General features: G+C 40.3%; 1 protein-coding gene and 1 long non-coding RNA gene across 6 annotated transcripts in view; one reads left to right on the top strand and one right to left on the bottom strand.

Moving 5' to 3' along the window:
* The first annotated feature begins 906 nt into the window (after positions 1-906).
* Positions 907-26,695, top strand: part of TENT2 (terminal nucleotidyltransferase 2) — a 36,407-nt gene continuing 10,618 nt past the window's right edge. Inside the window, exons 1-11 of one of the 5 annotated variants that reach the window (XM_061619851.1) lie at positions 907-1,077; positions 5,618-5,756; positions 6,235-6,351; positions 8,205-8,454; positions 9,733-9,847; positions 9,948-10,039; positions 11,375-11,441; positions 14,165-14,234; positions 17,688-17,764; positions 18,326-18,454; positions 20,738-20,781. In XM_061619851.1, the coding sequence (XP_061475835.1) occupies positions 5,629-5,756; positions 6,235-6,351; positions 8,205-8,454; positions 9,733-9,847; positions 9,948-10,039; positions 11,375-11,441; positions 14,165-14,234; positions 17,688-17,764; positions 18,326-18,454; positions 20,738-20,781 (1,089 nt within the window). In that variant the 5' untranslated portion in view covers positions 907-1,077; positions 5,618-5,628. The other 4 variants (XM_061619818.1, XM_061619829.1, XM_061619840.1 and 1 more) reach the window with 4 other exon arrangements.
* LOC133381176 (uncharacterized) overlaps positions 10,353-26,695 on the bottom strand; it is a 35,729-nt gene continuing 19,386 nt past the window's right edge. The window contains exons 2-3 of the long non-coding RNA XR_009761638.1: positions 11,980-12,120; positions 10,353-10,486 (exon numbers count right to left, since the gene is read on the bottom strand). This is a non-coding gene — a long non-coding RNA (uncharacterized LOC133381176). The remainder of the gene's footprint in view (positions 10,487-11,979; positions 12,121-26,695) is intronic.

The following is a 26,695-nucleotide window of genomic DNA, read 5'->3' as shown; positions in this document are numbered from 1 at the left end:
ATCCAGCAGGCTCTTCTTATGTTCTTACTTCATCTGGGTCAGTCAGTGTGTTCCCCTGTTGATTATTCAACACCCCTACTCTTGGTTTAAATTTCCCTTTCATTTCTCTATAATCTTTTGGAACAGGGCTCTTGTTCTGCCCTTTTTGTTGTCCTATTTCTCTACAGTAACTATTTTAACAGTTCTCTTTGTCCCTACATACTAGTCGTTGTATTGTTGCATTTAGGGTTCTGACTGTGTTTCTATCTCCTTTTGCTTTCCTTCTCTCTTTAAGGGGAGGGAATTCCACAGGGTAGGTGCTGTCCCACTAAAGGTCCTTTTCCTATGTTGTGCAGAACAGACCTCCTGATAAGATGATATCTGCAGGAGGCCCTCACCTGCAGAGTGCAGTGATCAACTGGGTATATAAGGGATAAGATGGTATCATTGTCCCAAGCTGTATAGGGCTTTGTACACCAAGACTAGAACCTTGAACTTGGTCCGGTAGCAAATGGGCAGCATTTCTTCTAAAGTGTTTCTTCTTCTAAATTCTAAAGAATTTAGTGTTCTTTACTACCCTGAGGAATTTTGGCAAATCAAGTTAAAGAGTCATTGGGAGAAGGCCACATTGTTTACACACGTATCTTGCTATCACATTCTTTTCAATATTATGCCTTTAAATTTAAACTTGAAATAAAGTTTCACTTTCTGGGAACTTGGATCACATCGCATTCTCAACCCTCCCTGACGCTAGGCAGAAGAACTAAACAGTCCGATTTGGCTCGCTTAGCTTTAAACCCGATATTTTACGTTTAGCAAAGCGTAAGAGCTATTATACTGAGGCGGAGAGAGGCAATAGAAGAGGCTGAATAGAAGCTCGCTCGCTCACCCACACACACTCATTTCCGTTCTACTTGCTCTGGATCCGGGGCAGAATGACGCCTCAGCCATAGAGATGGTCTCATACAAGCGGTTCCGGGTTTTTCCCGGAGGGTTTTACCTCTCCCTTCTCTAGGGAGGAGGGGAAGAAAACAGAGGAGGCCGCTGGCTTCGGACCGCTCTGGGCCTTGCCCAGTCAGCTGCCTCTCCTGCACCGGAGTAAGTTGAAGGAGTGTATTCGAGCAGCTGCTGTTGCTGCTGGAGCGGAGGCGAGGAGGGTTTGTGGACGGCTTCCATGTGGCCAGTCGCAGATATTTCTGGATCCACGCTTGAAAGGGTGCGAGGTGCTAGGCCCGCCGAGTGTCTGTGGAAAGGGAGGCGAAGTTGTTTCTCAGATATCGATTAGGTATTAGGATGTCTAGAGTGCCGTGGCGGTGGCGAAGGGTTATGGCGGAAAGTATTTGTGTGGTTGTGATTCTGGTGCAAAGGGGTGCTGGGAATGCCCCATGGGAAACGTGGGGAGCCTCACGGTGACCAGGAGTGGTTTGCGGTTGAGGGCGGGCTGTTATGGTCTCCGATAAGTAACAGGGGCTCTTGAGTGACGTCAGTGATATTTTCAAGATTTTGCTTGTTCCGGACCTTACCGCCACTCCAAATATTGCCTCGCTAGGGTTGACATTGTTTGTGTAGTCCCTCAAATGCTCCCAAATCAAATTGTGTTGAAGGATATCTAGGACGCGCACAGAAGTGCTTCCTAGTCCTTAATTTCTGTTGGTTCAGTTCCATATTATTGAAGTGACACTGATTAAAAATTGGTAATTAACATATTCAAAATATGTTGGAAGAGACCAATGTTCTTGGAGAATTTGTGCAAAAGGGTATCTTGAGGGGAAAACGTATGTATAGATACTTATATACACTAATACTGGTAGTCTCAAAAGAGGATGGAATTATAGTAATTGTATTGGAAATCTGGTGAAATCAGTGAGGCATGGTTACATTTATTATTTCTAAATTAATCAATAAGGCTAGAACATCAATTCTTGTCATTTTTGCTCCAGGTCTTCAGACTGTTCCTAAAAATGTTAGGCTAGGCATTGAAGGGAGAAATATCAATAAATTAAGATATGCAGACGATACCGTACTGCTAGCAGAAACCAGTAATGATTTGAAACAAATGCTGATGAAAGTTAAAGAGGAAAGCACTACAGCTGAATGTCAAGAAGACTAAAGTAATGACAACAGATTTATGTAACTTTAAAGTTGACAATGAGGACATTGAACTTGTCAAGGATTATCAATACCTTGGCACAGTCATTAACCAAAATGCTGTAAATCGTAATTGACTTGAAGGCACATAACAACAACAACAAGGCATTGGTATTTACCATCCATCTTTTGCAGTGAAGGCTGATGCAAACAATTCATTCACCTTTTCTGAAATCTCATCTTCCTTTAGGTTACCTTTAACTCTTCTGTTATCCAACATTCTAACTCCTCCCTAGGGTGTTCTCTGCTTCTTATGTATTTAAATAATTTTGCATTGCTTGTCTTATTGTTTTAAAATATTTATTTAACAAATGTTGTAAAATAAAAATCTTTAAAAATATTAAAACAAGCAATACACTCCTTAGATGTGGTGTGTGTGTTTGTTTGCATCCCTTCTTGTCTGTGTGCATTCATTTTGCCTTAGTTTGTATTCCTTTTTGTTTTCTTCATTTGACCAAGATTTCCGTTTTCTGAAGGAAGCCTTGCTTCTAATAATTTCCTTGACTCTGATTGTTAATCACGATGACATCTTCTTAGACTTGGTGGTACCTTATATTCTAGCTGAACTTCTGTTGAGGTTTGGAATAACTCCCAAACTTTCTGGTGAAAGTTGACTCCCACGTTTCCACTCTTGAAGTTAAATTAAATATGACAGTGTTACACTTCTTGGTAGCTGTGCATGTTTATTGAATTTGATATTGGTGTGTTTACTACATTCTGCTGGTTCAACATCATTTATGTCTTGCACCAGATCCTGGGTGCCACTTAGGATTAAGCCCAGAGTTACTTCCCCTCCAGTTGGTTCCATGGCTGACTGTTTTAGGGCACAGTCATTTAGGGTATATGGCAATTTCCCCTCTTTGTCATGATCAAAATATGCATTTTTCAGTCTGTTAGAGTAATTGAACTGTCCCATTGCTATAATGTTTTCTCCGTCAGATGCTTTATAACTTCATTCTCCATCTCAGGATCACCTTGAGCATTTTGATCAATGATAATTTGTCACCAGTACTAAATTACGTTGGAGGCCTGGTATTACCACCTATAACAATTCTTTGGTAGAGTCTGCTCCTTCTGAGATTTCTACTTGGTTTGACACTCTGTCTTCTTTTATATACAGAGCAATGCTGCCCCCAGTATACCTTTCTTTGTGCTATATAGCTTATATCCAAAGATAGGTCACGGGTTCTGTTCATTTCACTGCTTTATCCGTGTTCTTCTAAAAAGCTAAGCACTTCAACTCCCTGAAGGCTCTGAGGCTTCTAGCATTTACAGCCTTCCCCAATTGGCTGCTCTCAAGATTTTGGACTACAACTGTCATTGGCCTCACTGAGCATGGCTAGTGATGATTGAAGAAGACTACACTGTTATATAAATGCAAATGTCTTTAGTATATGCATTTTCTCCTATAGTCCTTTAGCCTCTTTGACTGGCTGCCATGCTTGTTGCTTAGTTCTACCGCTTCCCAATTTGGACAGTCAGAAATATTTTCACTCTCATCCCCTTGGGATGAGTTTTCCCCCCACAAATCCTCCCTACCTCCTGTTGGCTTTTGCTCTCACAGGTCACTTTAAAAATTGTTACAGTTTTTAATATTAAGCACCAGGTGTCAGGTTGCATTTTGCCCCAAGTGGTACTCTTCCCTTTTGTACAAGTCCATATTGTCCCAAAACATTCCCCAGTGCTTACTGCATTGCTGAAAACATTAAGACAAATAATATTTTTAATATATCAGAAGCAGGGAACCAACCAAGGAGGCAATGGGATCATTATATGACAAATTAGTAAGTCCCATGAGATGGAATTCTTAAAAGAGCCCAAATGTGATTGTTGATGTTCTAAAATGGATAGAACTGGGGTGTAGGCAACATAAATACCAACTTTTTAAAAGGGATCCATTCAGTATTAAGAATAAAGTAATGCCTGTTGGGGCAACAAATTCCAGCCACGTTCATATATACACTGATTGGATTTAAACTGGTGGTGACTGACTAGGAAGAAATCATAGGGTTGTAGTGGGTAATCAATGAAAATATCAGCTCATTGTGTAGTTTTGGTGAAAAAAGGCAAATACCACATTAAGGAGTGCACTGAATATAAAACAGCCAATATCATACTCTAAAATCTAATATGGGTGTATTTTGACGGCTGCATATACAGTCCTGGTTGTCCGATCTCAAAGGATATTACAGGGCTAGAAAAAGGGCAGTTATAATGATGAAAGAGTTGGAGTAACTTACCTGTAAGGAAAGATCAAAGCATTTTTTCCTTTTTAGATTAGAAAAAAATACAATTTTAGGAGAATGTGATATAGTTTTATACAATTATGCATGTTATAGAGAAAATGGACACATTTTTCTCCCTCATAATACTAGAAATTGGGGTCACCTGATGAAATTGAGTAGCAGTAGGTTCAGGACAGACTAAAGTATTGCTTCAAAGCACACATAATCTGTTCATGGAAAAACTGCCACAAGTTTAGATAGCTTTAAAGGGATGTTAGACAAATTCATGATGGGTTGCTCTAACAATGTTTTTTAATTTTAATGGATAAATTATGCTTTAATATATTTTGAAGTCTGTTTTTTATGATGTTTTAAAGTGTTTTTAGTGCTTTTGTTTGCTGCCCTGGGCTCCTACTGGGAGAAAGGACAGGATATAAATCAAATAAATAAATAAATGGGGCCTGTCATCTTGCATACAACAGAGAGGAGTCCTTTCCCTTTACGTCCTGCTTGTAGGCTTCCAAGGAGCACTAGATGGAAACCGGATGCTAGGTGTGATGAATCTTGGATTTGATCCAGCAGTATTTCTCTTATACCGTAATTTATGTATGGAAGGGTGAAGATTTCTTTCTGGTTACGTATCTGCAAAAATGCATGTTTTGGGAGTGGAAAAGATGCCTTAGAAGTGCACAAATGCAGACAACTATTGGCAAGTTGAAGCGTAGGTCTGGGTTTGACATGCTTTTATTTATAAAGTTAGGAGGTTTCATTTGAAAGCTTTAAATTCTGAAGGGAGGGAAATCACTTGACTCTTACGTAACAGTTGTCTCCCTCTCTTTGTCTAAAACGTGTCTCATTTCAGTGGACAACAAATAAAGGTTTCTAAAATTATTTTTATGATCAGTTTCTCTGTTTGTTGTAACATAGTTGCAAATGCCTTTTATGAACATTGGGAATTTCAAGGTAAAACAGACTGTCTCTTTAGACCTTAAAATTCTTTTGAAGGATCCTTAATTGGTAATAATAAGGGTTTCTACCTTGCTTTCCTAAAATGTCTGAAAAATAGTAAGTACTAATTTAGATTTACATGTGAGTATTTACAGAAAATGGTGTTCTGACTGTATGATTGCCAAAAACCACACTGAAGTTACCAACATGTAGAAACATTGTGTATGTTAACATTACAACTTATTTCAGTTATCTGATTTCTGGTGTGTTTTTTAAAAAAAATTTTTATAGGTAGAAAAATACATGTTCACTTTCAGCATAGAAGAGCATGTTCCCAAACTCTTCCAACTTGGGCCGTCCACCCTTCCAACTAGAACGCCAACAATATAACTACTTCATTAACCTTCCGGTGAACACACCTCCTGCCCTCTTTCACCAGCAATTCCAGAGTACAACGTAAGTATGGTAGGACTTTATCCCAAAATTGCTGCAAGGAGGCTTGTGCTTTCAAAATTTCAAAAAGGATCTTGGGGTTGTGTTTTTTTAGCCTACTTGCAGTGTTGATATTATCACACAAAGCCTCAGAGAGAAGCAATTTAACGTTCAGGTGGATGTTAAGTTTGTACTGGAAATAAAGTTTGTGTATTCAACTTGAATAGTTTGTATTTCATCACATATAAAGTAGTTGAATAATATCAGAGACATACTGAATTGTAGCATGCATAAATACACTTTATTACTTAAGTAAAACTGAATGAATTTTAAAATTTAAAATCAAATCACTTGTTTTTAAAATATGTGTTTTAAATTGTATATTTGTTTTAATGTTTTTGATTGCTGTAAACCGCCCAGAGAGCTTCAGCTATGGGGCGGTATACAAGTGCAATGAATGAATGAATGAATGAGTACTAATACCATGCTTTAATCTTCCTAGAACTCCAGTAAGTGGTAACCTTCCAACCATCCCACCTGTTTCACCACCACCTTTTGCCTATAGAAATGGCAGCCCAGTGCATACATCAGCTGCACCTGCATCATTCCGAGGCAGAAAGTAAGTACGTTATATGGTTCTTTCCCATGCTACACTCTATTACAATAAAGCCCTATAAAATAATATAAATGTAATACATGTAATATAATGAAGAAGTGGGCCTCCGTAGCTGTTAAAGGTGTATCTCTCTGAGCTATTATTTTTGGAGGCTTTGTTCACAATGTGTTTGCCATAATGGCTATCTCATTAGATACTGAAGCACTCTCAAAATGGGAAGTTTGGAGTCTTTTTCCACCCAGCGGTATTTCTCCACTGTTCTCAAGGGTGCAGATGGCGATATGTTTGTGACATTGTTCATGCATCTTTTTCTACTCGCAGCAGCAGAAAAGCTTGGGAGTGTCTACTCCCTTTCCAAAACCACGAGGGAAAATAACTGAGAACACATCTGTTGTATCTTAGGTACCTTGACTGAAAACAATGGAGTCATACCATATGTAGATAAACAGAGGAGACTCTGGCATTTCTGTGTCTCAGTCCTTGAATCTTTGCCAGTATTTTCAAACTTGTGATATTTCCAGTGTCAGAAGCAGTATGCTGGAATAGATAGGCCTTTGGTCTGCTCCAGCAGGGCTGCTTTTACTATGAGAATGTGTGGACCAGCTTTAATGCTGCACAGATAAAAGTGGTGTTTGTTGTACAGGTTGCAGTTCATTGTTGGGGAATAGGATCCAGCCAATAGACTGGATCCTGAGCTGTTCCCCATCCCCCTATGAGCCACTTCAACAAGTGGGTAGAACAGCCCACCAGTCAATCACCTGATGTCACCATGATGTTGCATAATGCAAATTCAAATGAAAAAATTGGAAGTGCACTGCAAACCCTGCTGGGATCAATTATACTCAGGAACTGCTTGGTGCAGGCTGCAAACCCCACTTTGGCAGGGATCATTTGCATTTGGGAGTTCTGAATGCAACCAATCCCAGCAGAGCTTGCAGGCATTGCTGATCTGCCTGACACCCCACTTTTTTCAGAGATCATCTCTGCATGGGAGTTCCCGATTGAAACCACCCTCAGCAGGCTTGCATTTGGCTCCAAATTTAAGACATCCAATAAAAGCACTGGAATGCCTTTTAAGATTCCTTGCAGCCATGTCTTTATCTGCCCCACCCCACATCTGGTGTCAGGTGTGGGGCAGCTGGGTGCAGCTCGGAGAAAATAGCCTCTCTGGCCTGGTTAGGACCTCTGCTAGGCCTAATAAGACCTGCCGGTTGGAGGTTCCCTACTGCTATTGTAGTTCTTAAAAGCAATAATGCCAAACTTATGAAAGTTATTGAAAGCACAACATTTTATAATGGAAGTTAACTAGAACTGCATTATTCTTACTCTAGTAATATTTGCCAAATGAAATAGAGGTTCTTTTTTGCCCAGATCAAACACTTTACTGTCTGTACAATCTAAACCTACACAGACACATTCTTCATTTTGAATGGCTATTGTGGTAAGTTGTTCCCTTCACTTCTTCTTTCTTCCCACTTTTATCACTGGGTACACATTGGACACAACTTCTCACTGCAGCACTCCTGAGATTCAAAACTACTCTCTTGAATATGAAGCATTTCAGAATGTAAACTGTATTTGCTCTGCACAAGGATGGCTTGGCAGTTTGATCTAGCATTGACTTCATGGGACACAAATTGAGCAATTGCGTATTCTTTTGGGTTGCCTGTTTGAAGACTTTTATTTGCTTAATACCGAAGTTGGGTATTACTCTTTTAAAAATACACGATCTTGCAGGAATATTCACAGTAATTAATTGGTAGCATTTATAATTCAGTCTTTCTAATCAATATTTTTGTTGCATATTTAAGTAGCAAACTGGAATAGTCAATTGCCCCCCTCCCATACATTTTTAGGAGGCTGAAAGAGCAGGATGTTCCTTATCAAGTGAAGCGCCAGCGATTTCATTCACCTCATCGTGAATCAGCTTCAGCTAACCAAGTAGTGCCTTTACCAGAAGATCACAGGCGGTCGTTTCCTGGATCAATTCCTTTGCCATTATTTCAAGCACATTACATCTCTGATTTGACTGGATGTGTGCCACCCTTACAAGAAGCTTCATTTCCTGAACTTGTAGAAACTACACTCCCTGTGGCCAAAGATAAGGTAAGGTTGATAAAGTATGCTGTTTTGCTTTCTGTTAAGCTTTTGTGTGCAAGACAGTAGCTTCCAAACCCTAGTAATCATTAGTGTGCTGCAGAAGGGGCTGAAGGGGCCCTTAAACTGAGACAATTAAAACATAACTGAAAAATACAGTGGAATCTCTGTCTGAAGTGTCATCTTTGCTAAGTTGCATCTTTGACTGTGTTGGAAAAGGCAGAATGTTGCGGGATAATAGTAACTGGTTTATCTGGTGGTTTCAAGGAAGATGCCTACTGTTCTGGGAGCTGACTGAAAAATCACATGAAAGAATGTATTTCTCAGCAAAGTTCTTTACTGTGCCTGTAACCGCTGGTATAGCACAGTGGGGAGGAGAACCTGGCTGGGAGTCCAGAGACTGTGAGTTCAAATCCCTGCTCATGTCTCCTGGGTGTCAAGGGCCAGCTAAAGATCAACCCCACAGTGAGTGGCTCAGGGATTACTTGCCCTGCCACCTGTGCATTCATGGGCAAGCTGCATAATCCCAAGGAGCCCAGTTGCCCTCCAGGTGGCAGTTGCGGACAAGGAAGGGGCTGGCTTGTGCAGCTGTGGCAAGCTGAGCAGGCCCTAGCCATCTGGGGAGGACTAGCCTCAGAGGGAGGCAATGATAAACCCCCTCTGAATACTGCTTACCATGAACACCCTATTCATAGGGTCGCCATAAGTTGGGATCGACATGAAGGCAGTTCATTTCCATTTCACTGTGACTCTAATTCTAATCCCTAGGAAGAAATGAACATTGCCGCAGGCATCAGCATGTTTGTAAGGATTTAAAAGAAAATAAAAGGAAACTAATAGCCCTCCCTTAATTAGTTGAATCACAGTTTTCTAGCTGACATCCTGCCTTCCAAGTTACCTATTAAGAACACTGTTTTAATAGCAAAGCTTCCCCAGTGCTGATCGTGTTAGAGCAGCAATAGTAACACTATGCAGCCATGTATACTTGCAGCAAGAATAGCCTGTAGTCATTTTGATTGGTTGTGTGATGCCCAAGAACAGATATTCCTTGGCTGGATGATTGGTCTGTAGAATAGCAAAACTAGACTGCCTTGAAATAGCCAATCTCACTAATCAAACTCTGGTTAAATCCCTTATTTACAGTAAGTTCTTGTATGAATCTGATTTTGGGGAAAGAAGCTTTTAAAAAGTGCATGTGAATATACACAAATGCATTCGCTACATATTGTTAAAAAATCATAGTGATACTTGTGTAATAAATGTAGTTTTGTGTTTGTCTATGTAAAGCTAAGTCAGCAAGTACTGGAGTTATTTCAAGCATGTCAACAACAAACCTATGACTTGAACAAAAAAGAGCTTTGCCGAACACAACTCCAAAGGGAAATTCAGCAGATCTTTCCAAGTATGTCATTCCACATATTTCTGACACTTAAATACTCATGTTTTCAATGACCAATTTCTTCTAAAGAATAATAATTTATTGTATGGATCTTGCCTTGCAGATAGTAGACTCTTTTTGGTTGGATCCTCACTAAATGGGTTTGGTACTCGTAGCAGTGATGGTGACTTGTGTCTGGTGGTTAAAGAGCAGCCAGTAAGTACTTGTTCTCAGTTAATATAGCTTACCAGGATACTTATTCTCAACTTGTTTCTGAGAGAGATCTGACGGAAAGCTACAATGTGGGAAGGGGCAGTGACATCAGAAAACTTTAACAAACGTAGAAGTAAAATGTAGGTCTCCTGTTAAAGGGAAATTAATGAAATTCTAAAGCTGTGTCTGGATCTTTTTCTTTTTGTATTTTGTGCCTCTGCATGATGACAATGCCCCAAACTATTCATGATTAAATGCTATTTTTGTTGTACCTGTAAAGTCAGTTCATACTACCTGGCTGTCCTGGCTGCATGCTGGGCAATCAGACACCTCCATAGTGCACTTCTGGAATTCACATATACATTCTCTTCTGTGTATGATGAAAGAAGATGATATAACAGGGGAGGTATACTTCCTGGGAGCAGAACCTACAGGAAAAAAACTATTTCTCTGTAGCAAAAAAGGGAGCAATTAGTGATGCATCATGTGTATCTTTTTAAAACAATCTCTTTATAGAAATGGAAAACACGACTCCACTAAATAATTTGAATAAAATAATCACATTTCTGGGTGCTATACTATCACTTAAATTAGAAGTGATGGTTTCCTGCACTACATGGTACATTACATTAGCTTTAATCACCCTTTTTAAAAAAAAAACTGCATTGTTCTTGTTTGTGAAAGGTGGTAACAATTAGCTATTCTAATTATGCAAATATATTTTATATGAATAGGGGTTTAAGTTATATTCAGGAAATGCAACCTGATTCATAGAGTCTCAGTTTAGTTCCATTAATTTGCCTGTTTTGTTCTCTAAACTTAAGTGAAGTGTGGTGTGTTAGCATAACAAATACCTTGAAGTGTGTGACAGAAAAAGATCACTACCACTTAAGACTTGTAGTCCTTTGGTCTTGTTTCAGAAGGGAGTTAGGAGCTAAATGTAAAATGCATGAGTTGCTGTAAAGGTGGATTTATTACATTTTATTTATTTATTATTACATTTGTATACCGCCCCATAGCCGAAGCTCTCTGGGCGGTTTACAACAATTAAAAACATTAAAAACAAATATACAAATTTAAAAACACAAATTAAAAAGATGTGATCTCTTAATTTGCCTCTGTATAGTTGTATGTATTTTTAACACACTTTCAATAGGTATAAAACACTCAGGATTGTATCTAACGGTGCCATTCTGCTCATGTAACAACCTTTTGTTTTCACCACAGAACTTCACCCTCCTCTCCCCCCTGCAGCCCCCCTCCAAAGTCTACTCCATGAGTCTTCCCTTACTCATTTTCTGAATGCATCCAGACATTAATGTCTGTAATTTATTTCAGATTAATCAGAAGACTGAAGCAAGACACATACTTAGCTTACTCCAAAAACACTTCTGTAGGAAGCTTTGTAAGTTCTGGACTACTTCATAGTGATATGATTGTGTTAATGTTTTATGAGATTCAATAACAGGCTAGAAATTCTAACATGAAAAGGCTTACATTTAAGGTAAATAATTAAGACTGCATTCATGCTTGCCCAGGTGAGTGGTCTTAATTTGGAGTTGTAAGCAATTTATTTTTTATTTATTTAAGGCATTTTATACAGCCCTTCAATAGTGATACCAAGGCAGTTCACAACAATAAAAATATTTTTCTCATAAAATCAACTCCCCAGTTGTACTGTATATTTGGCATTAATAACCAGCAAATGCCTGGGTGAATATAAAAGTTTTTAGACCTGGGAGACCAGGGTTCGAATCCCCACACAGCCATGATGCTCACTGGGGGACCTTGGGCCAGTCACTGCCTCTCAACCTCAGAGGGAGGCAATGGTAAACCCCCTCTGAATACCGCTGACCATGAAAACCCTATTCATAGGGTCGCCATAAGTTGGGATCGACTTGAAGGCAGTCCATTTCCTTTTTCCAAAAAAAGTTGTCCCTTACCTTTTTTTGGAGTGGGGGTGATTCCACAAAGTGGGCAATGCTGTGGAAAAGGCCTTCCTCCTGGTTCTCACAAGATGAATCTCAGCAGGCTGCGTCGCAAGCAGGCTGGGCTCATTTGAAGGTCTCAGCATAAGGGCAGGTCTATATGGCAGAAAGTGTTCCTTCAGTTATCCAGGTTGTTTTAGGGAAAAAGAACCTTAAGCTTGGCTTGGAAGCAAACTGGCAGTTAGTGAAGTTTTTTCAAAAGTGGTATCACATGCTCATGGTAGGCAGTGCCACTCAGCAGCCTGGCTGCTGCATTCTGCCCTAGCTGTAGCTTCCAAATCAACCTTAGGGCAGCCCCCCATAGAACACAGTAGTCCAGTTGTGAGGTTACTAATACATGGGTCACGGTGGCCAGACTGTCCATGTTCAGGAACAGTCAAAGCTAGTAAAAGGTGCTGCTAGCCTCTGTAGCAACTTGAGCCTCCAGTGACAAAGAGCACCCCCATGCTGTGTACCTTCCAGAACAAGCAGTCTCCCTAGTTTCTGTATATGGGAATCGCCCATGCTGTATTGCTGGGATTCAGTTTCAGCTCCTGGCCCTCATCCAGCCTATCACTGCATCCTTCAGGACCTGTATGGCCACAACTGACTCAAATGGAGCAGAGAAATAGAGCTATGTGTCATTTGCATACTGGGGGCACTTTGCCCCAAATCCCCTAATGACTGTTCCCAATGGCTTCATACAGATGTTAAACAACATTGGGAACATGATGGACCCCTGTGATATCACCCATCCAAAAGTAAATCACCCAATAATAATCTCTGAAACTGGCCTCAAAGGTAGGAACAGAGCCACTATATTTATTTTATTTATTGAAATATTTATAGGCTGCGTTTTCATAAAAATACAGCAAGATGGAAGACAGCATACAAAATTACAATAACAGCAGTAAAAACTGTTAAAAAGAAATTCACATTGCTAAGACCTCTGAATAACACAGTTTTAGGACACGTCTAAAAGGCCGAGGCGGGAATGGCTTCTGCCAATCATCTGCTGGCAGAGAATTCCCCAGGACAGGGCCTGCCACACTAAAGGCTTGGTCCCTAATAAAGACCAACCGAACCTGGGATGCATGGGGAGCCACAAGAAGTACCCCATCAGAGGATCTCAGTGATTGAGGCAGAGCATAAGGAATCAGATGGTCCTTAAGATACTTTGGGCCCATGTTCTTTAGAGCGTTGTGAATTAACACAAAAACCTTTAACATAAGAAGAGCCTGCTGGATCAGGCCAGTGGACCATCCAGTCCATCATCCTGTTCTCCCAGTGGCCAACCAGATGCCCATGGGAAGCCCCCAAGGAGGACCTGGGTGCAAGAGCATTCTCCCCTTCTGTGGCTTCCAGCAATGGGTTTTCAGAAGCATACTGCATCTGGCTATGAACTTGGCCCAGTAGGAAACTGGCAACCAGTGCAGCTCACTCTGTAGAGGAGTAACATGCCCCCAATGTTGTCAGTAGCCTGCTGCTATGAGCAGTCTGGCGGCTACATTCTTCACTGCTCCTCCTATTCCCAACCCATAGCCTGTTTGGTAAGGTACTGTGCTTGATGATATTGAAAACCATTGAGTGATCAAGGAGAAGCAACAGGGTTGCATTCCCCTTGTCCCTCTTCTAATAAAGTTCATTGGTCAATGTGCCCAAGGCATGAGACAACCCTTAGTTAAAACTAAATTTGGATTATGATAAGGGATGTCTTTTAAAATTTGACTAGCAGTTGTATGTTAACAAAAATTTAACATGAGTAAATAGCATGCAGAATCTAAGGACCTGAACATTTCTATGAATTGAGTGTGTCTGTCTCGTTTAGCCATCCACTCCGTACTATATGGGCCTAGTTTTATTTTTAGATACTGGCATTAATCTGCATGCTTTCTTCCTGGTTTTTAAAAACGACTGCAGTCTGTCCCGAATTTGAGAATTAATGAGATCTGATAGTTGGCAAAATAAAATTTCTCCATGAACTGAATGGAAAGATGGCTTGAAATGTACTTATGTTTTGTATATGGCTTAAGAGCTGCTGTGCCATAAAACCCTTGGATACCTCCGTCTGACCAGTGTGAAACTGTATAAGAAATGTCTTCTGTTTTGCCCGGTGCAGATTAATATATCCATGAAATGTACTTTTTTCCTTCCCTTTCAGCAAACTACATTGAGAGACCTCAGCTGATTCGAGCAAAAGTGCCAATAGTAAAGTTCAGGGACAAAGTCAGGTAAGTACTGGTAATTACCATTATTTCGGGTCTTTGACCGCAATAAACTTGATTGATTGGTAATTACCATTAGTTTTTAGAACTTATACTTTGAAAATGTGCTGATTTTTCATTATTCTGTGGCATGGTTCTTAGTAAGATAATGGTTACGGTTTAGCCCTGCTGGAGAAACGAATCAAAAGTGAACTGCTTATCATGGGTTCCAGTGCAGCATAAGGGTGCTCTCATATTTTGGTGCACTCTTTTGTTATAAGTGAAGTGCTTCTCGGTGTGATGGCTGATTTAATTTCTCCAATAAAACTGAATGGCTTCCATTCATCATTTTAATAGAATATAGAGGGGCTGCAATTCACTTTGGGGCTGGAGAATAGGTAGTTGAGATACAGTGGTTCCCTTCTTTCTCCCTTGTAATTTTTTTTGGGGGAGGTTGTACTCCATCAGAATCCCAGTGTGGCTGAAACGTCAAGCTGCCTTGACTATATTTACATCTGATTTGAGTTCTCTATAGAAGAGGCAAAGAAAGCAGTACATGCTTCATGGTTTTTTTGTACTGATTCTTCCAGCTTCTCTTCCTTTAAGTCTTTTTGTTTTAAGTCCCTGCTTCCAAATCTTTCTATCCATTCACATCCAGATACTTACTATTTGCAATGCTAAACCTCAGTGGTAGAGCGCATGTTTTGTACATAGAAGGTCCCAGGTTCAATCCCTGGCATCTCTAGTTAAAAGGAGCTGGTATTGCAAGTGGGGAACCTTTGGTCCTCCAGATGTTGCTGAGCTACAACTCCCATCAGCCTTAGCAAGCATGGCCAGTGACAACATCTGGAGGGCCAAATGTTCACCATACCTGAGGGAGGGAGTGATGTGATATACTACACATCTGCCTGAGAGCTGCTGCTGGTGAAGTAGGCTATATTACAGTTATGGCTCAGTTATCTGACCCTGTATAAGGCAACTTCCTGTGTTCTTATGGCAATAAATTATCTTCAGTGAAGATGTGAGACAGCTTAGAGGTTTTTTGGCAGTGTAAGTAAAGTAACCATCTAATTTCTCAAGAGAAGGGCATATGATTGTACAATACATTCTGTTATTATTTTTTAAAAAACGCGGTAACTTAACTAGATTCTTGCTGTACTCTGTCTTTCTTGACATCTAAAGCATACTCCCTTAACCTTTTATGTCACTGTCTGGTTGGTGGGGATAGGGGTGACTCCATGCTATCTCCCTGCCAACATCCACAAGTGGTTTAATCCCAGCAATTAAAGGAACAGCCCTATACTTCCTGGGAGAATGGTTGAGTGGTGATAAGATGTGACAGGATGGCACATTTGCCCTGGGAGGTCCCCTGGTACAGCAGTGGAAAGCTTTACTACTGTCCTGCTAGTGGCTCAAGAGAGGGGTGAAACAGGTTATATTTGGGAGAGGCCATGGACCTGCTGGATCCTCAATCGCCTTGTTTTCTCCTCATGTGCCCCCCAACAGACCCTGAAACTACTCCAGTCCTGGAGAAGGCAGAATGAATTCCCTCCTATTGTAGTAAATGGGAAGAGAAGAAGAAAATGGGAAGGGAATAAATAGGGGGCGCATGCACACACACACGCATATTCCCCCTCACATCCACCCCAACACCTCTCCTGCCTTGGCTCCAGCTAGCTGGCAGGCCTTTGGATGTGATGGTTACTCTGCTACAGATTCTTTCTCACATACCTGGATTGCTCTGTGTCTCTTCTTGTTATTGCTCAGTTTTGGTTTTTTGCCAAGTATCAGCAGGAGAGTGCATTATTGTCCATGCTTATGCTCCTCACAGTTTGTTAGGATTTCCTCATTCTCTTACTAAAGTGGAAATGGATTTTGTACCTTTTTATTGTAACTTCCTGCTTGTCAAGAGGCTTTGGTTTTCAGTGAAGATCAATCCATTACACTTACTTTAATTATATTAAGTTGTTCAGTCCTGTTTTAGAATTCATTAGAATCCATTTTCCCAGGACCTTGATAAATTATGTGTCTGCTTAAATACGTGGCTTGCTATGGAGCAAATTGAGAGTCAGATTGTGAGCAGCACTTAATTGTTGCCTGTGCTCAGCACTGGAACATACAAAGTAGTAAGTGCCTTTGAGCAGAAGCCAAGTACATTTTCTTCACCACTGATTATCCGTAGCCAAACCCTGCACATCTAGAATTTAGAGGCAGAGCTGCCAGATCAGAGAGTACCAAGTCTAGGTTGGCGTGATAACCTGCTCATCTTTTTTTAAACAAAGATCTCCACTTTTGGTATTGTCTACACACTGAAGGCTGCTGAACAATTTTCATTTATGGGGCTTCAAGCTGAGTAATGGTGAACATTGTAACATCTGAAAAACGTGTATATGTTAATGGCTTAGCAGAGATGCTTCTGGGAGTTACACCATATTTGATATAAATCTTTCCAGGTTTTTCATCATGGCATGTACCTTAAGGAATGGTCACTAGAAAAATGTGAGCAGCTATGCAATCTCAGTCAAGCGGAAATTATATTAAGCTGGCAAGAACACTGCGTTTATTGCCCAGCTACAGGATACAGATGCCAGCATGCTGTACCAAGAAATTATAGGGTTTCAAGGCAATTTCTTAAGACTAGTGACAGTACTGAAAACACTAGCCCTATTTTTGTTTACATCTGCACACAGATGGTATTCTAACAAGCAAAACAGGCTTATCTTTGAAAATCAGTCCACATCAAAGTTCTTAGCTTCAACTTTTAGAAGCCTGCTGAAAACTTTATTTTTGCAAACCTACCCAGACACATAATTTGGGGCGCAATTCAACTCGTAGGAGACCATTAGAAGGGGCTGCCATATCCAGCCTCCTGTCAGGCACCACAGGGAGCGGAGGACACTGGATGTGAAATGTTTTCCTTCACCACCCCTTTTCCTGGTGGAGTGGCTGCTGGGACAGAGGGCTGCAGGACTGAGCTGAACGGACTCAGGACGCAGCAGCAGCCCCTTCCCTTGGTACTGCTCCCAATACCAACACCCCATAATGGCCCTTTTTGGGGCCTTGTGCCAGCTCTACTTTTGCAGGTCTCTGCTGAGCCATCTGGACCCAGGTGGCAGTGAAGTTACTCAGCTGCGCCGGGGGGGGGGCTTTTGCTGGTGGAGTTCAGTGGCGCTGGCACCCTTCCTCCTCTTCCACAGCTGCGCCACATCCTGAAGCCCCTCAGCCTAGCGTATCTGTCAAGTAGATTGCGCCCTTACTGATCTATATTTGTTTTGAAAAGTTTTACTAATTTTTATTTGTTATTGATAAAAACAATTATACATGAAATAACAGTTGTGTGGATTTTAGCTATTTTTATCAATAAATTATATACACTGCTTAGAATTTTATGATTAAACAATTTATAAAAGTTAATAAATAAATAATTTGGATTTGTTTGTAAAAGTGCTTGTGCAAATTTGATTTATTTTTTTCTCCTAGCTGTGTAGAGTTTGACTTGAATGTAAACAACGTTGTAGGAATAAGAAATACATTCCTTCTGAGAACCTATGCATACAGTAAGTCGTTGTATATTTTTGTACTTTGTTATCTTAGATGTACTTACTATGTTTGCAAACTGAGAAGCTACTCAACATCTAGGCTTCAGCCCTAGCCATGCATATTAGTAAATCCAGTTATTTCAGTGGGACTTACTTCTGATGAAGTTTGTATAGGATTAAGCTGTAAACATTGTTTGTGGTTTTTGTAATAAATGTGCCAGAATTTAATTGAATGATACTTTTCAATAATTACATTAGCTTATTGTATTTTAGTGCACTGTTGACTGTTTAATGCTTTCAATTTAATACAGGCCTAACGTGGATTAGCCTCATAATTTGCTTATTGGTTGTTTGTTATTGTTGTTGCTATTTAGACGGGGGGCCTGCAACGGAGAAAAACAGTTTAAAAATCAAGAGACACAGTAGCCACAATTTTGGAATAGCCGGTTGTAGTGACTTAGCCAGTAAAATGTGTTTGAGTTGAGGAAGCAGCGCTTAGTTAACTTGGAGAGAGAGTGAGAGAGTGTGTGAGATAAAACCTAATTGTTCTGCCTGATAAACCTTTTGTTTTGTTCACAGTTGAGAGTCGAGTGCGTCCATTAGTGCTGGTTGTAAAGAAGTGGGCAAGCTTTCGTGGCATAAATGATGCCAGTCGAGGCACTTTAAGCAGCTATAGTCTTGTGTTGATGGTTTTGCACTATTTACAAAGTAGGTATATATTTAACTCCTATAATTTTCCCCCCTAAACATAACTACCTGGATTTCTCCTTGCTTACTGTTAGCAACATTACTCAAGGTCTGGGTGGAGCACGGAAACAAAGGGATATGGCATTAGGAATGGGGTTGTGGCCCAAAGAGAGTCCCGAGGGCTGGATAGAGAGGCCTGGAAGGTTGCCTTTGACCTCGGGCTGAGGTTTACCACTGCTGCCTTAGACGGCTAGGAAATTCATCCAGGCAAGTAAGTGGGTTGCCAGAAGAGAGACAAAACACTCGGACCCTCCCTTGGCAAGCTACTACATTTCTGTGCCATGTGTAGAGTGTGTGTTTTGCCTCTTTCCCCATGCAGCTTAAAACCAAGCTGGAGGCTGGCATCCCACTGATTTTCTGCACTAGGGGCCACCAGCCCATTTAATATCTATGCTGGACTTGCAGAAGGTGAAGTCCTGTCTGTTCATCCAGCACATAATTGAGTAGGCTAGTGGCAGAGATACAGATAGTTTTGTCCTTCCACCACCAGTCTACTGTGCTTTTATGCTGGTTGCGCAGGAGGTAAAGACTCTTCCTGCTCATTCAACATAGAAACTAAATGGGCTGGTGGAGGCAGGGAATGGTCCAAGCTTTTCCGGTAACTTACCTCATTTCAAGGCTGACTTAACGCTTGGTTCCTTTAATTTTAAAATCAGAAATCTGTGTGTGTAGCTGAACTATGTGTGTAGCTGAACTGAGCTCATTGGAGGAAGGGCAGGATAAAATTGTGATTAAATAATATTAAACATTTTCAGATCTTGCTTTTGGGTGGAGACTCTTTTCCTGCATAAATATTGGGGGGTTAGGAAAATAAAAAATGAGAATCCTATAAATGTAATATTTTGGCTAAGATCAATGTAAACATTCTCTACTGTGATTACTCTGCCTTTGTTCACCCTGTTATTGTGGAAGCTTCCATTAGAAAGTGGTTATTATAGATATGAAGATGCTGGTATGACCATTAGCCACCTTTAAGACCAGGGTTAGGGAACCTGTGGTCCTCCATATATTTGCTTGACTAAAAGCAAGGGCTCTTGCTGGGAGAAAAGGCGGCATATAAATTGAATAAATAAATCTCGCATCATGCCTGACCATTGGCCATGTTGGCTAGGGCTGATGTAAAGTCGCACAACATCTGGAGGACCATAACTTCCCTATTCCCGTTCTCGACCACGGTCAATAATGATACAATAGCAATAAAACACCACTCTTATTTGCAAATGTAAGTATCCACTTTCCTGCTTATAGTAGTTCTTAAGAAAATTGTTGAAGAGTGATCTAAATTGGGTAAAACATCTTGAATTCTAGGATTAAAAAATAGATGGGAAATTTTGAATGCAATAGAAATAATGTGGAATGTCATAATTCATTCCCGCTTTCTCACAACAAAAAAGTGTGAGCACTTAAGTGGTATCATATTGTTAATAATTTTTGGTGACAGCAGAATGAGACTTCTGTAGCAAAACTTTTTTTGTCCTCCCTCTCAGACCCAGCTAAGTGTTTTTGATGCTCCAGTTTTTAAGATCACTGTCTCAATGCAATTGTAAAGATCATCTCTTAATTTGATGAACTAAAATGCCCACCCATTGTCAGCTTCTAAAGAGGACCAATTGAGAAAGAATTTTAAGATGGCATTGTTTGTAAAAGTTAATTCAATTGGAAGATAACATTTTTGTCATCTTCCTTTTGACATTGTCATATATAGCAACTGCATATATTTGTGAGGTAGTGTTCTCAATACTTGCGTGTCTTTGGGATTTTGTTAGGTATTTTAAAGACTTTTCATTTAGTATGTATAGTCACTGTGGCTGTTGGTTTTATGGGGGCAAATCATGCTTTCTGTAATCAAAAGATATAGGTAGTATTGAAAAAATCGTATTTTCATAGTTAAGAATCTACATTTGTTCTTCAGAAGCCTGTGTTCATAACAAATTACCATTGTCTTCATAGTGAAAAATGTCCACATGGCCCTAGATAAAACCCTGTATAAACATACCAAATAGCAATATATTACTATTACTAAGTTTGGCTTAAATGAGTAACTTCCATGTTCTAGAATGTTTAATCAAGTTTTTCACAAATTTATGCAGGTAATTTTGCTTAATTTAAAGGCCTAGAAATTGACGTTTGGAGTAAGCATTTAATCCTAGACCTTCAGTTCACATCACTGATCACTGGTGTAGCCGGTATGTTGTTTTCTGTGAAGTACATGAATCACAGCGACTTTAAACTTTTTTTTTATAGCCCTACCTGAACCTATCCTTCCATCCCTCCAAAAAAATTACCCAGTAAGTGCTTCTTATAAATTACTACATAATGTTTATTAAAATTGATTATCTACAATATGAATGTTGCTATTAAATTTGGGTAATGGCAAAATATGCCTGTGACCATGCGTGTTAAATTTCTGCAGTGAGCCACCACTGTGTGCCTGTGTGTGTAGAAAATTCCCCTGCAGTCTTGACTCTCTCTCCCCCCCCCCGCATTTTTTCATACAAGCTAAATTTTCCAGAACAGTTCTCATCAGGTTCCAATGCTAGGAAATTAAACCCATTCGTTTCCATGGGACTTGCTTCTAACTGGGTGTATGAAGGAGTGAATTACATTGCCTTTAAATGCACTAGTGTCTTTTCTGTTCTGCATGCAGGGCATGTCTATGCCATGTCATGACTTTCTGGTGCTCTTCTGGATTTTAATTCTCTATAGCTCGTTTGTCTCATTCACAACCTCCTGAATCTAATTTTATTTCCAGAGTATCTGCATGCCTTAGCACTGTGTTAAGCTGGCTCACTTTGCAGCTGCATGAATAAGGATCACTTGCGTCCATCCTAGATATTCTTAACATTCTTGTGGCAAATGTGAAGTGGAGTATTTGTTATCCCAGAATAGCTCAGTTGCCACAAGTATGTGATATAAGGGGCAACAAACAGAAAAAATCTGCTGTGAACCAAGTGGACAATGTCCTAAAACAATGGCCTAGATCTTACCAAGGCAAGAAACCTGTGTCTGGACTATAATTTCAGACTGCAAGTGGGGGCTCACATGACTGAATGCTCATTGGTGGGATCTTCTAGGCCACTGTGTCCCAAGCTATTAAAGAATGGAATACCTTTTTTCAGATTATTACCCCTAACACAGCACCCTGTTAGAATCATCTAGGCAATTCCCGAAAGGCAGCTCACTTAATCTGTACAGGTAGTATGTGTTTTCAGAAGTCCTTGCTGTTAAATAAAATAACTTTTGCTGTATATTTGGGGAAGGGTCCTCCTCGATCTTGGAGTATGGATTTGAAATATCCCCCAGTGCCCCAGAGAGCTTATTTGTGTGCCATATGGCTCTCTCTGTGACAGAGTTGAGTGAATGGCAGTGATAAGGCATGGCACTGGGGGAGTCACTGTCTCAGATTCTAGAGGGGTAGTCATGTCGGGGTGTGGCTGCAAAAGTAACGAAGAGCTTTGGGGCACCTTTAAGGAGTAACACATTGTGGCGGAAGCTGTCATGGGCCAGAGCCACTTCATCACATGCATGAAGTTGTCTTCTGAGCAATTGGGGGTGTATGTAATTTGTTAATGTTATTTTTAAGTGAGGCGAGAAGGTTAAGCAGTGCAAGCAAGTGCTGTAGGTGGTATGTTTTTGTACTACGTAGAGCGCAGGTGAATCCAGAATGTAATGAAATTAATAAGGTTGCTTCCACGCTAGAGCTCCTTAGTACTATTGAGGCATTGCTTTGGAATTAAAATTGAGGTGCTATGCAACACAATGTAGTACTACATTACTTAATAGCTCTCTTCCCCTTGGGCAAGATCCTTCTACTGGATTTACTCACAAGTTGTTCCATTCAGCAAAGGTCCTTTCTAATGTCAAATGTTTTAATTGCAGGTCCTATTGTTTTGTTTCTTCTTGTTGTAGTTGTTATAATACCCCACCATACCTCTTACTGAGCCCAGTGTGACTATCCTAAAAATACATTTAGCAAAATACAGCATCAAATAGAATTTTGACTGACAGCAATAAAACACAGTAAAGTCATGCTTACTATGTGCCAAAGACAAGAATTTTTGCCTGAAAAGCAATAGGGAGAGATAACCAAAGCTCCACAAGGAAGGAGTTCTCCAATCACAATGCTACCACTGAGAAGGCAAGTGTAGCAGCCCCATGAACAATACCCGTTAAGGCACATCAAGGGGGCCCTTCTCTGCTGGTCTCAAAATCAGGCAGGCAAGGGGAGAGTGGAGATTGCAGCTAGAGATGAATTGCCTCTCAATTGTCCCAATGCCTGTTTCTCTCTGTTCCCATGAGGGGGGATTAATTATTGGGTCCCTTGGCTTTCCCCCCCCGAAATAGCACCCTTTTGCTATTTAAAAAAAGAGGAGGGGAGAGGATATGTAATGAAAGCCTCTCTTTGCAGAAATGGACATCAAGGCTATTGAGAGACCAGATTAGCTGGTGCTGAAGTTACATTTTACTGCCATTCTCCTCCACCTATCAAATATATAAAAAAATAAAAATGGGAGGACAGCAATGCAGCAGGCTGAGTGAATAAAGGATGGCAGTTCCAGAGAACAGGGCTAATGTGGAAGCAACTTAGAACAAGTTCCCTCTTAGCTTTTGATCAGTTACTGTGACCTAATGGCTTCAGGGGTTCACTCGGCAAATGTAAGAGGTGAGGAAGGGTGCTTGTGCCTTAGTTTACTTCTTTAAAAATTGTGAAAGCTGCATGATGTGTTGAACAGAAGAGGTTCAAGTTTGGTTGAAATTGGTGTTTAAAAGTTCTGTGTTGACAACGTAATGCCCTTTGCCACAAGATAAACCCATCTTTTTAAAAGTTTGTTGTGAACACATACTGGAGCTAAGAGGTTTAAACTAAACAATTTTTCAGCTTAAAGAGTGAGATCCAATGTAGTGCAAGCAGGTGTCCGCTGAAGCAGTAGGGCTTCTTTACTTTCTTCTCCCTGCAACCCCCAGCACGCCCCGGAAATCTGTCCTGGAGAGTTGGAGGACCCTCAAACAGATTTGGGGGCCACATGGGAGGAAGGGGAGATAGAAGAGAAACTGGAAGTCCCTCTGTGCATAATTAGATGTTGGCCAAAATAATCTATTCGTTTCTGCTACTGCCCTGCATGTGTAGGATAAGATATTGATGGTTTACCATATTGGTGTCCTACTACTCATTTAAAATTGTGTTGTAAAGCATCCACACTCTCTGCATATGTTTATCACTTCATATTGAGAAACTGCTTTTTAAAAGGCTGATGATACACTGTTAGACCTCTGACATCAGCAATTGCACATTTTTCATTTTTTAAAAGGTTAACAAGGAATAATGGATAGCATAAGCAGATTTATCTGTCTTTCAGTGACCTCATGTCACTGAAAGCATTGATATAGTATTTTTTTAAAAAAAATCTATAGCTTAGTAACTACTTAGTTACTGTATTCTATAATTTTCCATCTCATTTTTAAGGTTGCAATAAATCTGAAATTTGGTTTAACCTTTTTGTAAATGTAATTAATACTACTTGTTCATAGCTTGACTGTTTTAAAATTCAGTGTTGATGCTTCATTGAATTTCACATACTATTAAAGATTAGCTAGTTCTGCACACTTTTATGGTTACACTCTACTGTGTAACATAAAAATTGTGATTTTTTAATGCTACTGTGAGCATAATCTGACTCGATCATTTTCTGTTCAGTTTCCATTGAAATGAATGGAAATTGTGTAAAGTGTGTTTATGCAACTGCTAATCGTGTATTTTATTTCTTAAATTGTATATCCTGCCCTTCAGCAGTCAGTTGGCATTCCCAGCGCAGCTTACATAATGCTTCAGTTTTATTAAATAAGAAAAATGTAGCTTTTATGATAGCATGTATTTTGTAGCCAAGGACACGTACATGCAAAGGTAAGCACAGCTTCCCATTCTTCTGCTTCCTCTGCACCCCATGTCAGACACCTAGTGTGTGACATTTTTTTGAGGTAGAGGCTTGTTTTGTGTACCCAGTCAAGAGCCCACAAGTACAACTGAGCGTTGATGAGAGGGATGAGTTTTTGGAACACGCATACCAGATGAGCATGTGCCAGAAGATGACAGCACATAGGGGAAGGGCCATAACTCAGTGGTAGAGCATCTGCTTTGCAGAAGGTCCCACCTTCAGTCCCTGGCATCTCCAGGTAGGGCTGGGAGAGACTCACTGTCTGTAATCCTGGAGAGCCACTGCCAGTCAATGTAGATGATACTGAGCAAGATGGACCAATGGTCTGACTCGGTATAAGGCAGCTTGCTATGTTCCTTTGATGTACACCTGATTAGTTAGCTTCAGGTAGCTAGAACGTTTGGGGTGTATACTTGCTGCATCATTATTTTATGATACTTGCATTGCAGAGTCAATGAAGAAAACAGTTTTGCAAAATAAAAACAAAAAGTTCAGTATAGAAGGGAGTGAGTTTAAGGCTCACACTCCACGTGTCCTTACCCTGTAGAGCAAATGCAGAGAGATCCTGGGTACAGATAAATTTGGTTTTGTATCAGACATTATATTCTACCCAGAGGGAGCAAAATGGCACATACGAGCATGAGACTCGCTCCCCTGATAATGGATGGAAAAATTAATGTCTGACCAGGCTTGTCATGTTCTGGTCCTGAAACATCTCAGCTTCTGTCTTCCAGTAGCACAGCTTTATGTTAATACATAATCATGGATCTTTTGAGGCTCTGGCTGCATGTTATTAGCATGGGTAATTCATTTTTTATTTCTAGGGGCTTATTACTGTAACTATTTGTTTTACAGAAAACAGAAGAGTTGACTAAATTTTTTGTTTAGGTTTGGTTAAATGTACACTGTATATCCAATGTTGTGTAAGTTGAATTTGCCCCCTTTCTTCCATCTGTAGCCCCTGTGCCCCTCTCATCTGTGCCAGAGGGTCCCCAACTCTCCAGAGGAGAGGGGGGCTGCACGGGGGAGGAGAGGAAGGTGTTTTACAAACATTTAAATCCTTATACAAGGACTACATCCCTATACCTGGTTACTTGCATGTACCTTATAAAATCCCTGCAAGTTACCAGCTATAACTAGATACGATTGCCCACTTAAAATATCTGTATTTTCTTGGCAAGTTGTAAGAAGACTTTTATCACTCCCCAGACTTTTCTGGTACATTGTAGGAATATAAGATAAACCCTGTGGATCCAGACAAAGTTCCAGCTAGCCAAGAATCATGGTTCCCACAGTAGCTATCTTAGCCCCACAAGAAGGGGTGTCAAGGCAATAATACCCTCAAAACATGCATTCAAGTGTCATAATGCATCCATTCTGTGGCTGGGCTTCAGCGGGTACTCTTTGCTGTAGTTCCTTAATTATAAAATGAGACTAGTGAAGGACATCAGTTGATAACTTTTGAGGACAAGCAAAATAAATATTCCTAAGGTTTTTTCATCTAGAATGGTTAATGTGGTTTTAAGTTGCTATGTCAAGGTGCAACAGCCTTTATGAACTTTTCTGCTTAACTCACTTGATCCACTCTGTTGTATGCAAATTGAATTTGTTAGAGCGGTAAAAGTCTGGGTTCTGTCCTCTCCCACCTTTTTCACTAAAGACTTAGCAAGGCCACAGCGATGAAATGGTCACATCCTTTACACAGAAAGTGAGCATTGGCACTGAGAAGATCCTCTTAGTCATCCCCTCCCTGCTGCCATCTGCCAGTGTGTTTAAGTACTTTGTACAATTTGGTTAAACTCTCAACACCAATTTTAAATTGTAGGGCTCCAGTTTGAGGCCAGGCTGTAGGGGAGAATTAACCAAAGCCAATGAACAAGACACCATTCTCTATTATATTTGTATCATGCCCTTCGCTCAAAGATGCTTGGGCTCCTATACATGAAGATTTCTCACTTTAGCCCAACCACTATGGGAAGTAAATTTATGCTGAGAGATGTAACGTGCTCAAGGCCACCTAGGCGGGGCTTCATGGCTTAATGGGATGGAACCCAAAATTCTGTTCCCTCCAAAATATTTGTTCCTATGTTTAACAAGCTAAAGCGTTGCACCGTCCCATGTATTATCCCTTTATTTTGATGGACATTTAAAATTACCTGGTAGATTTTTTTTAACTTGTCTGCTTGTTGTAAATCAGTAAAATAGCAGAGTATATGCTCAGGTTGTATTCCTTTGTATTACAGATGAAGAAATTTATATGCAAGAGAGA

Source organism: Rhineura floridana, chromosome 1 (assembly GCF_030035675.1).
Source record: "Rhineura floridana isolate rRhiFlo1 chromosome 1, rRhiFlo1.hap2, whole genome shotgun sequence".
NCBI classification, from domain to species: domain Eukaryota; kingdom Metazoa; phylum Chordata; class Lepidosauria; order Squamata; family Rhineuridae; genus Rhineura; species Rhineura floridana.
This window is presented reverse-complemented; position numbering and strand designations above follow the sequence as displayed.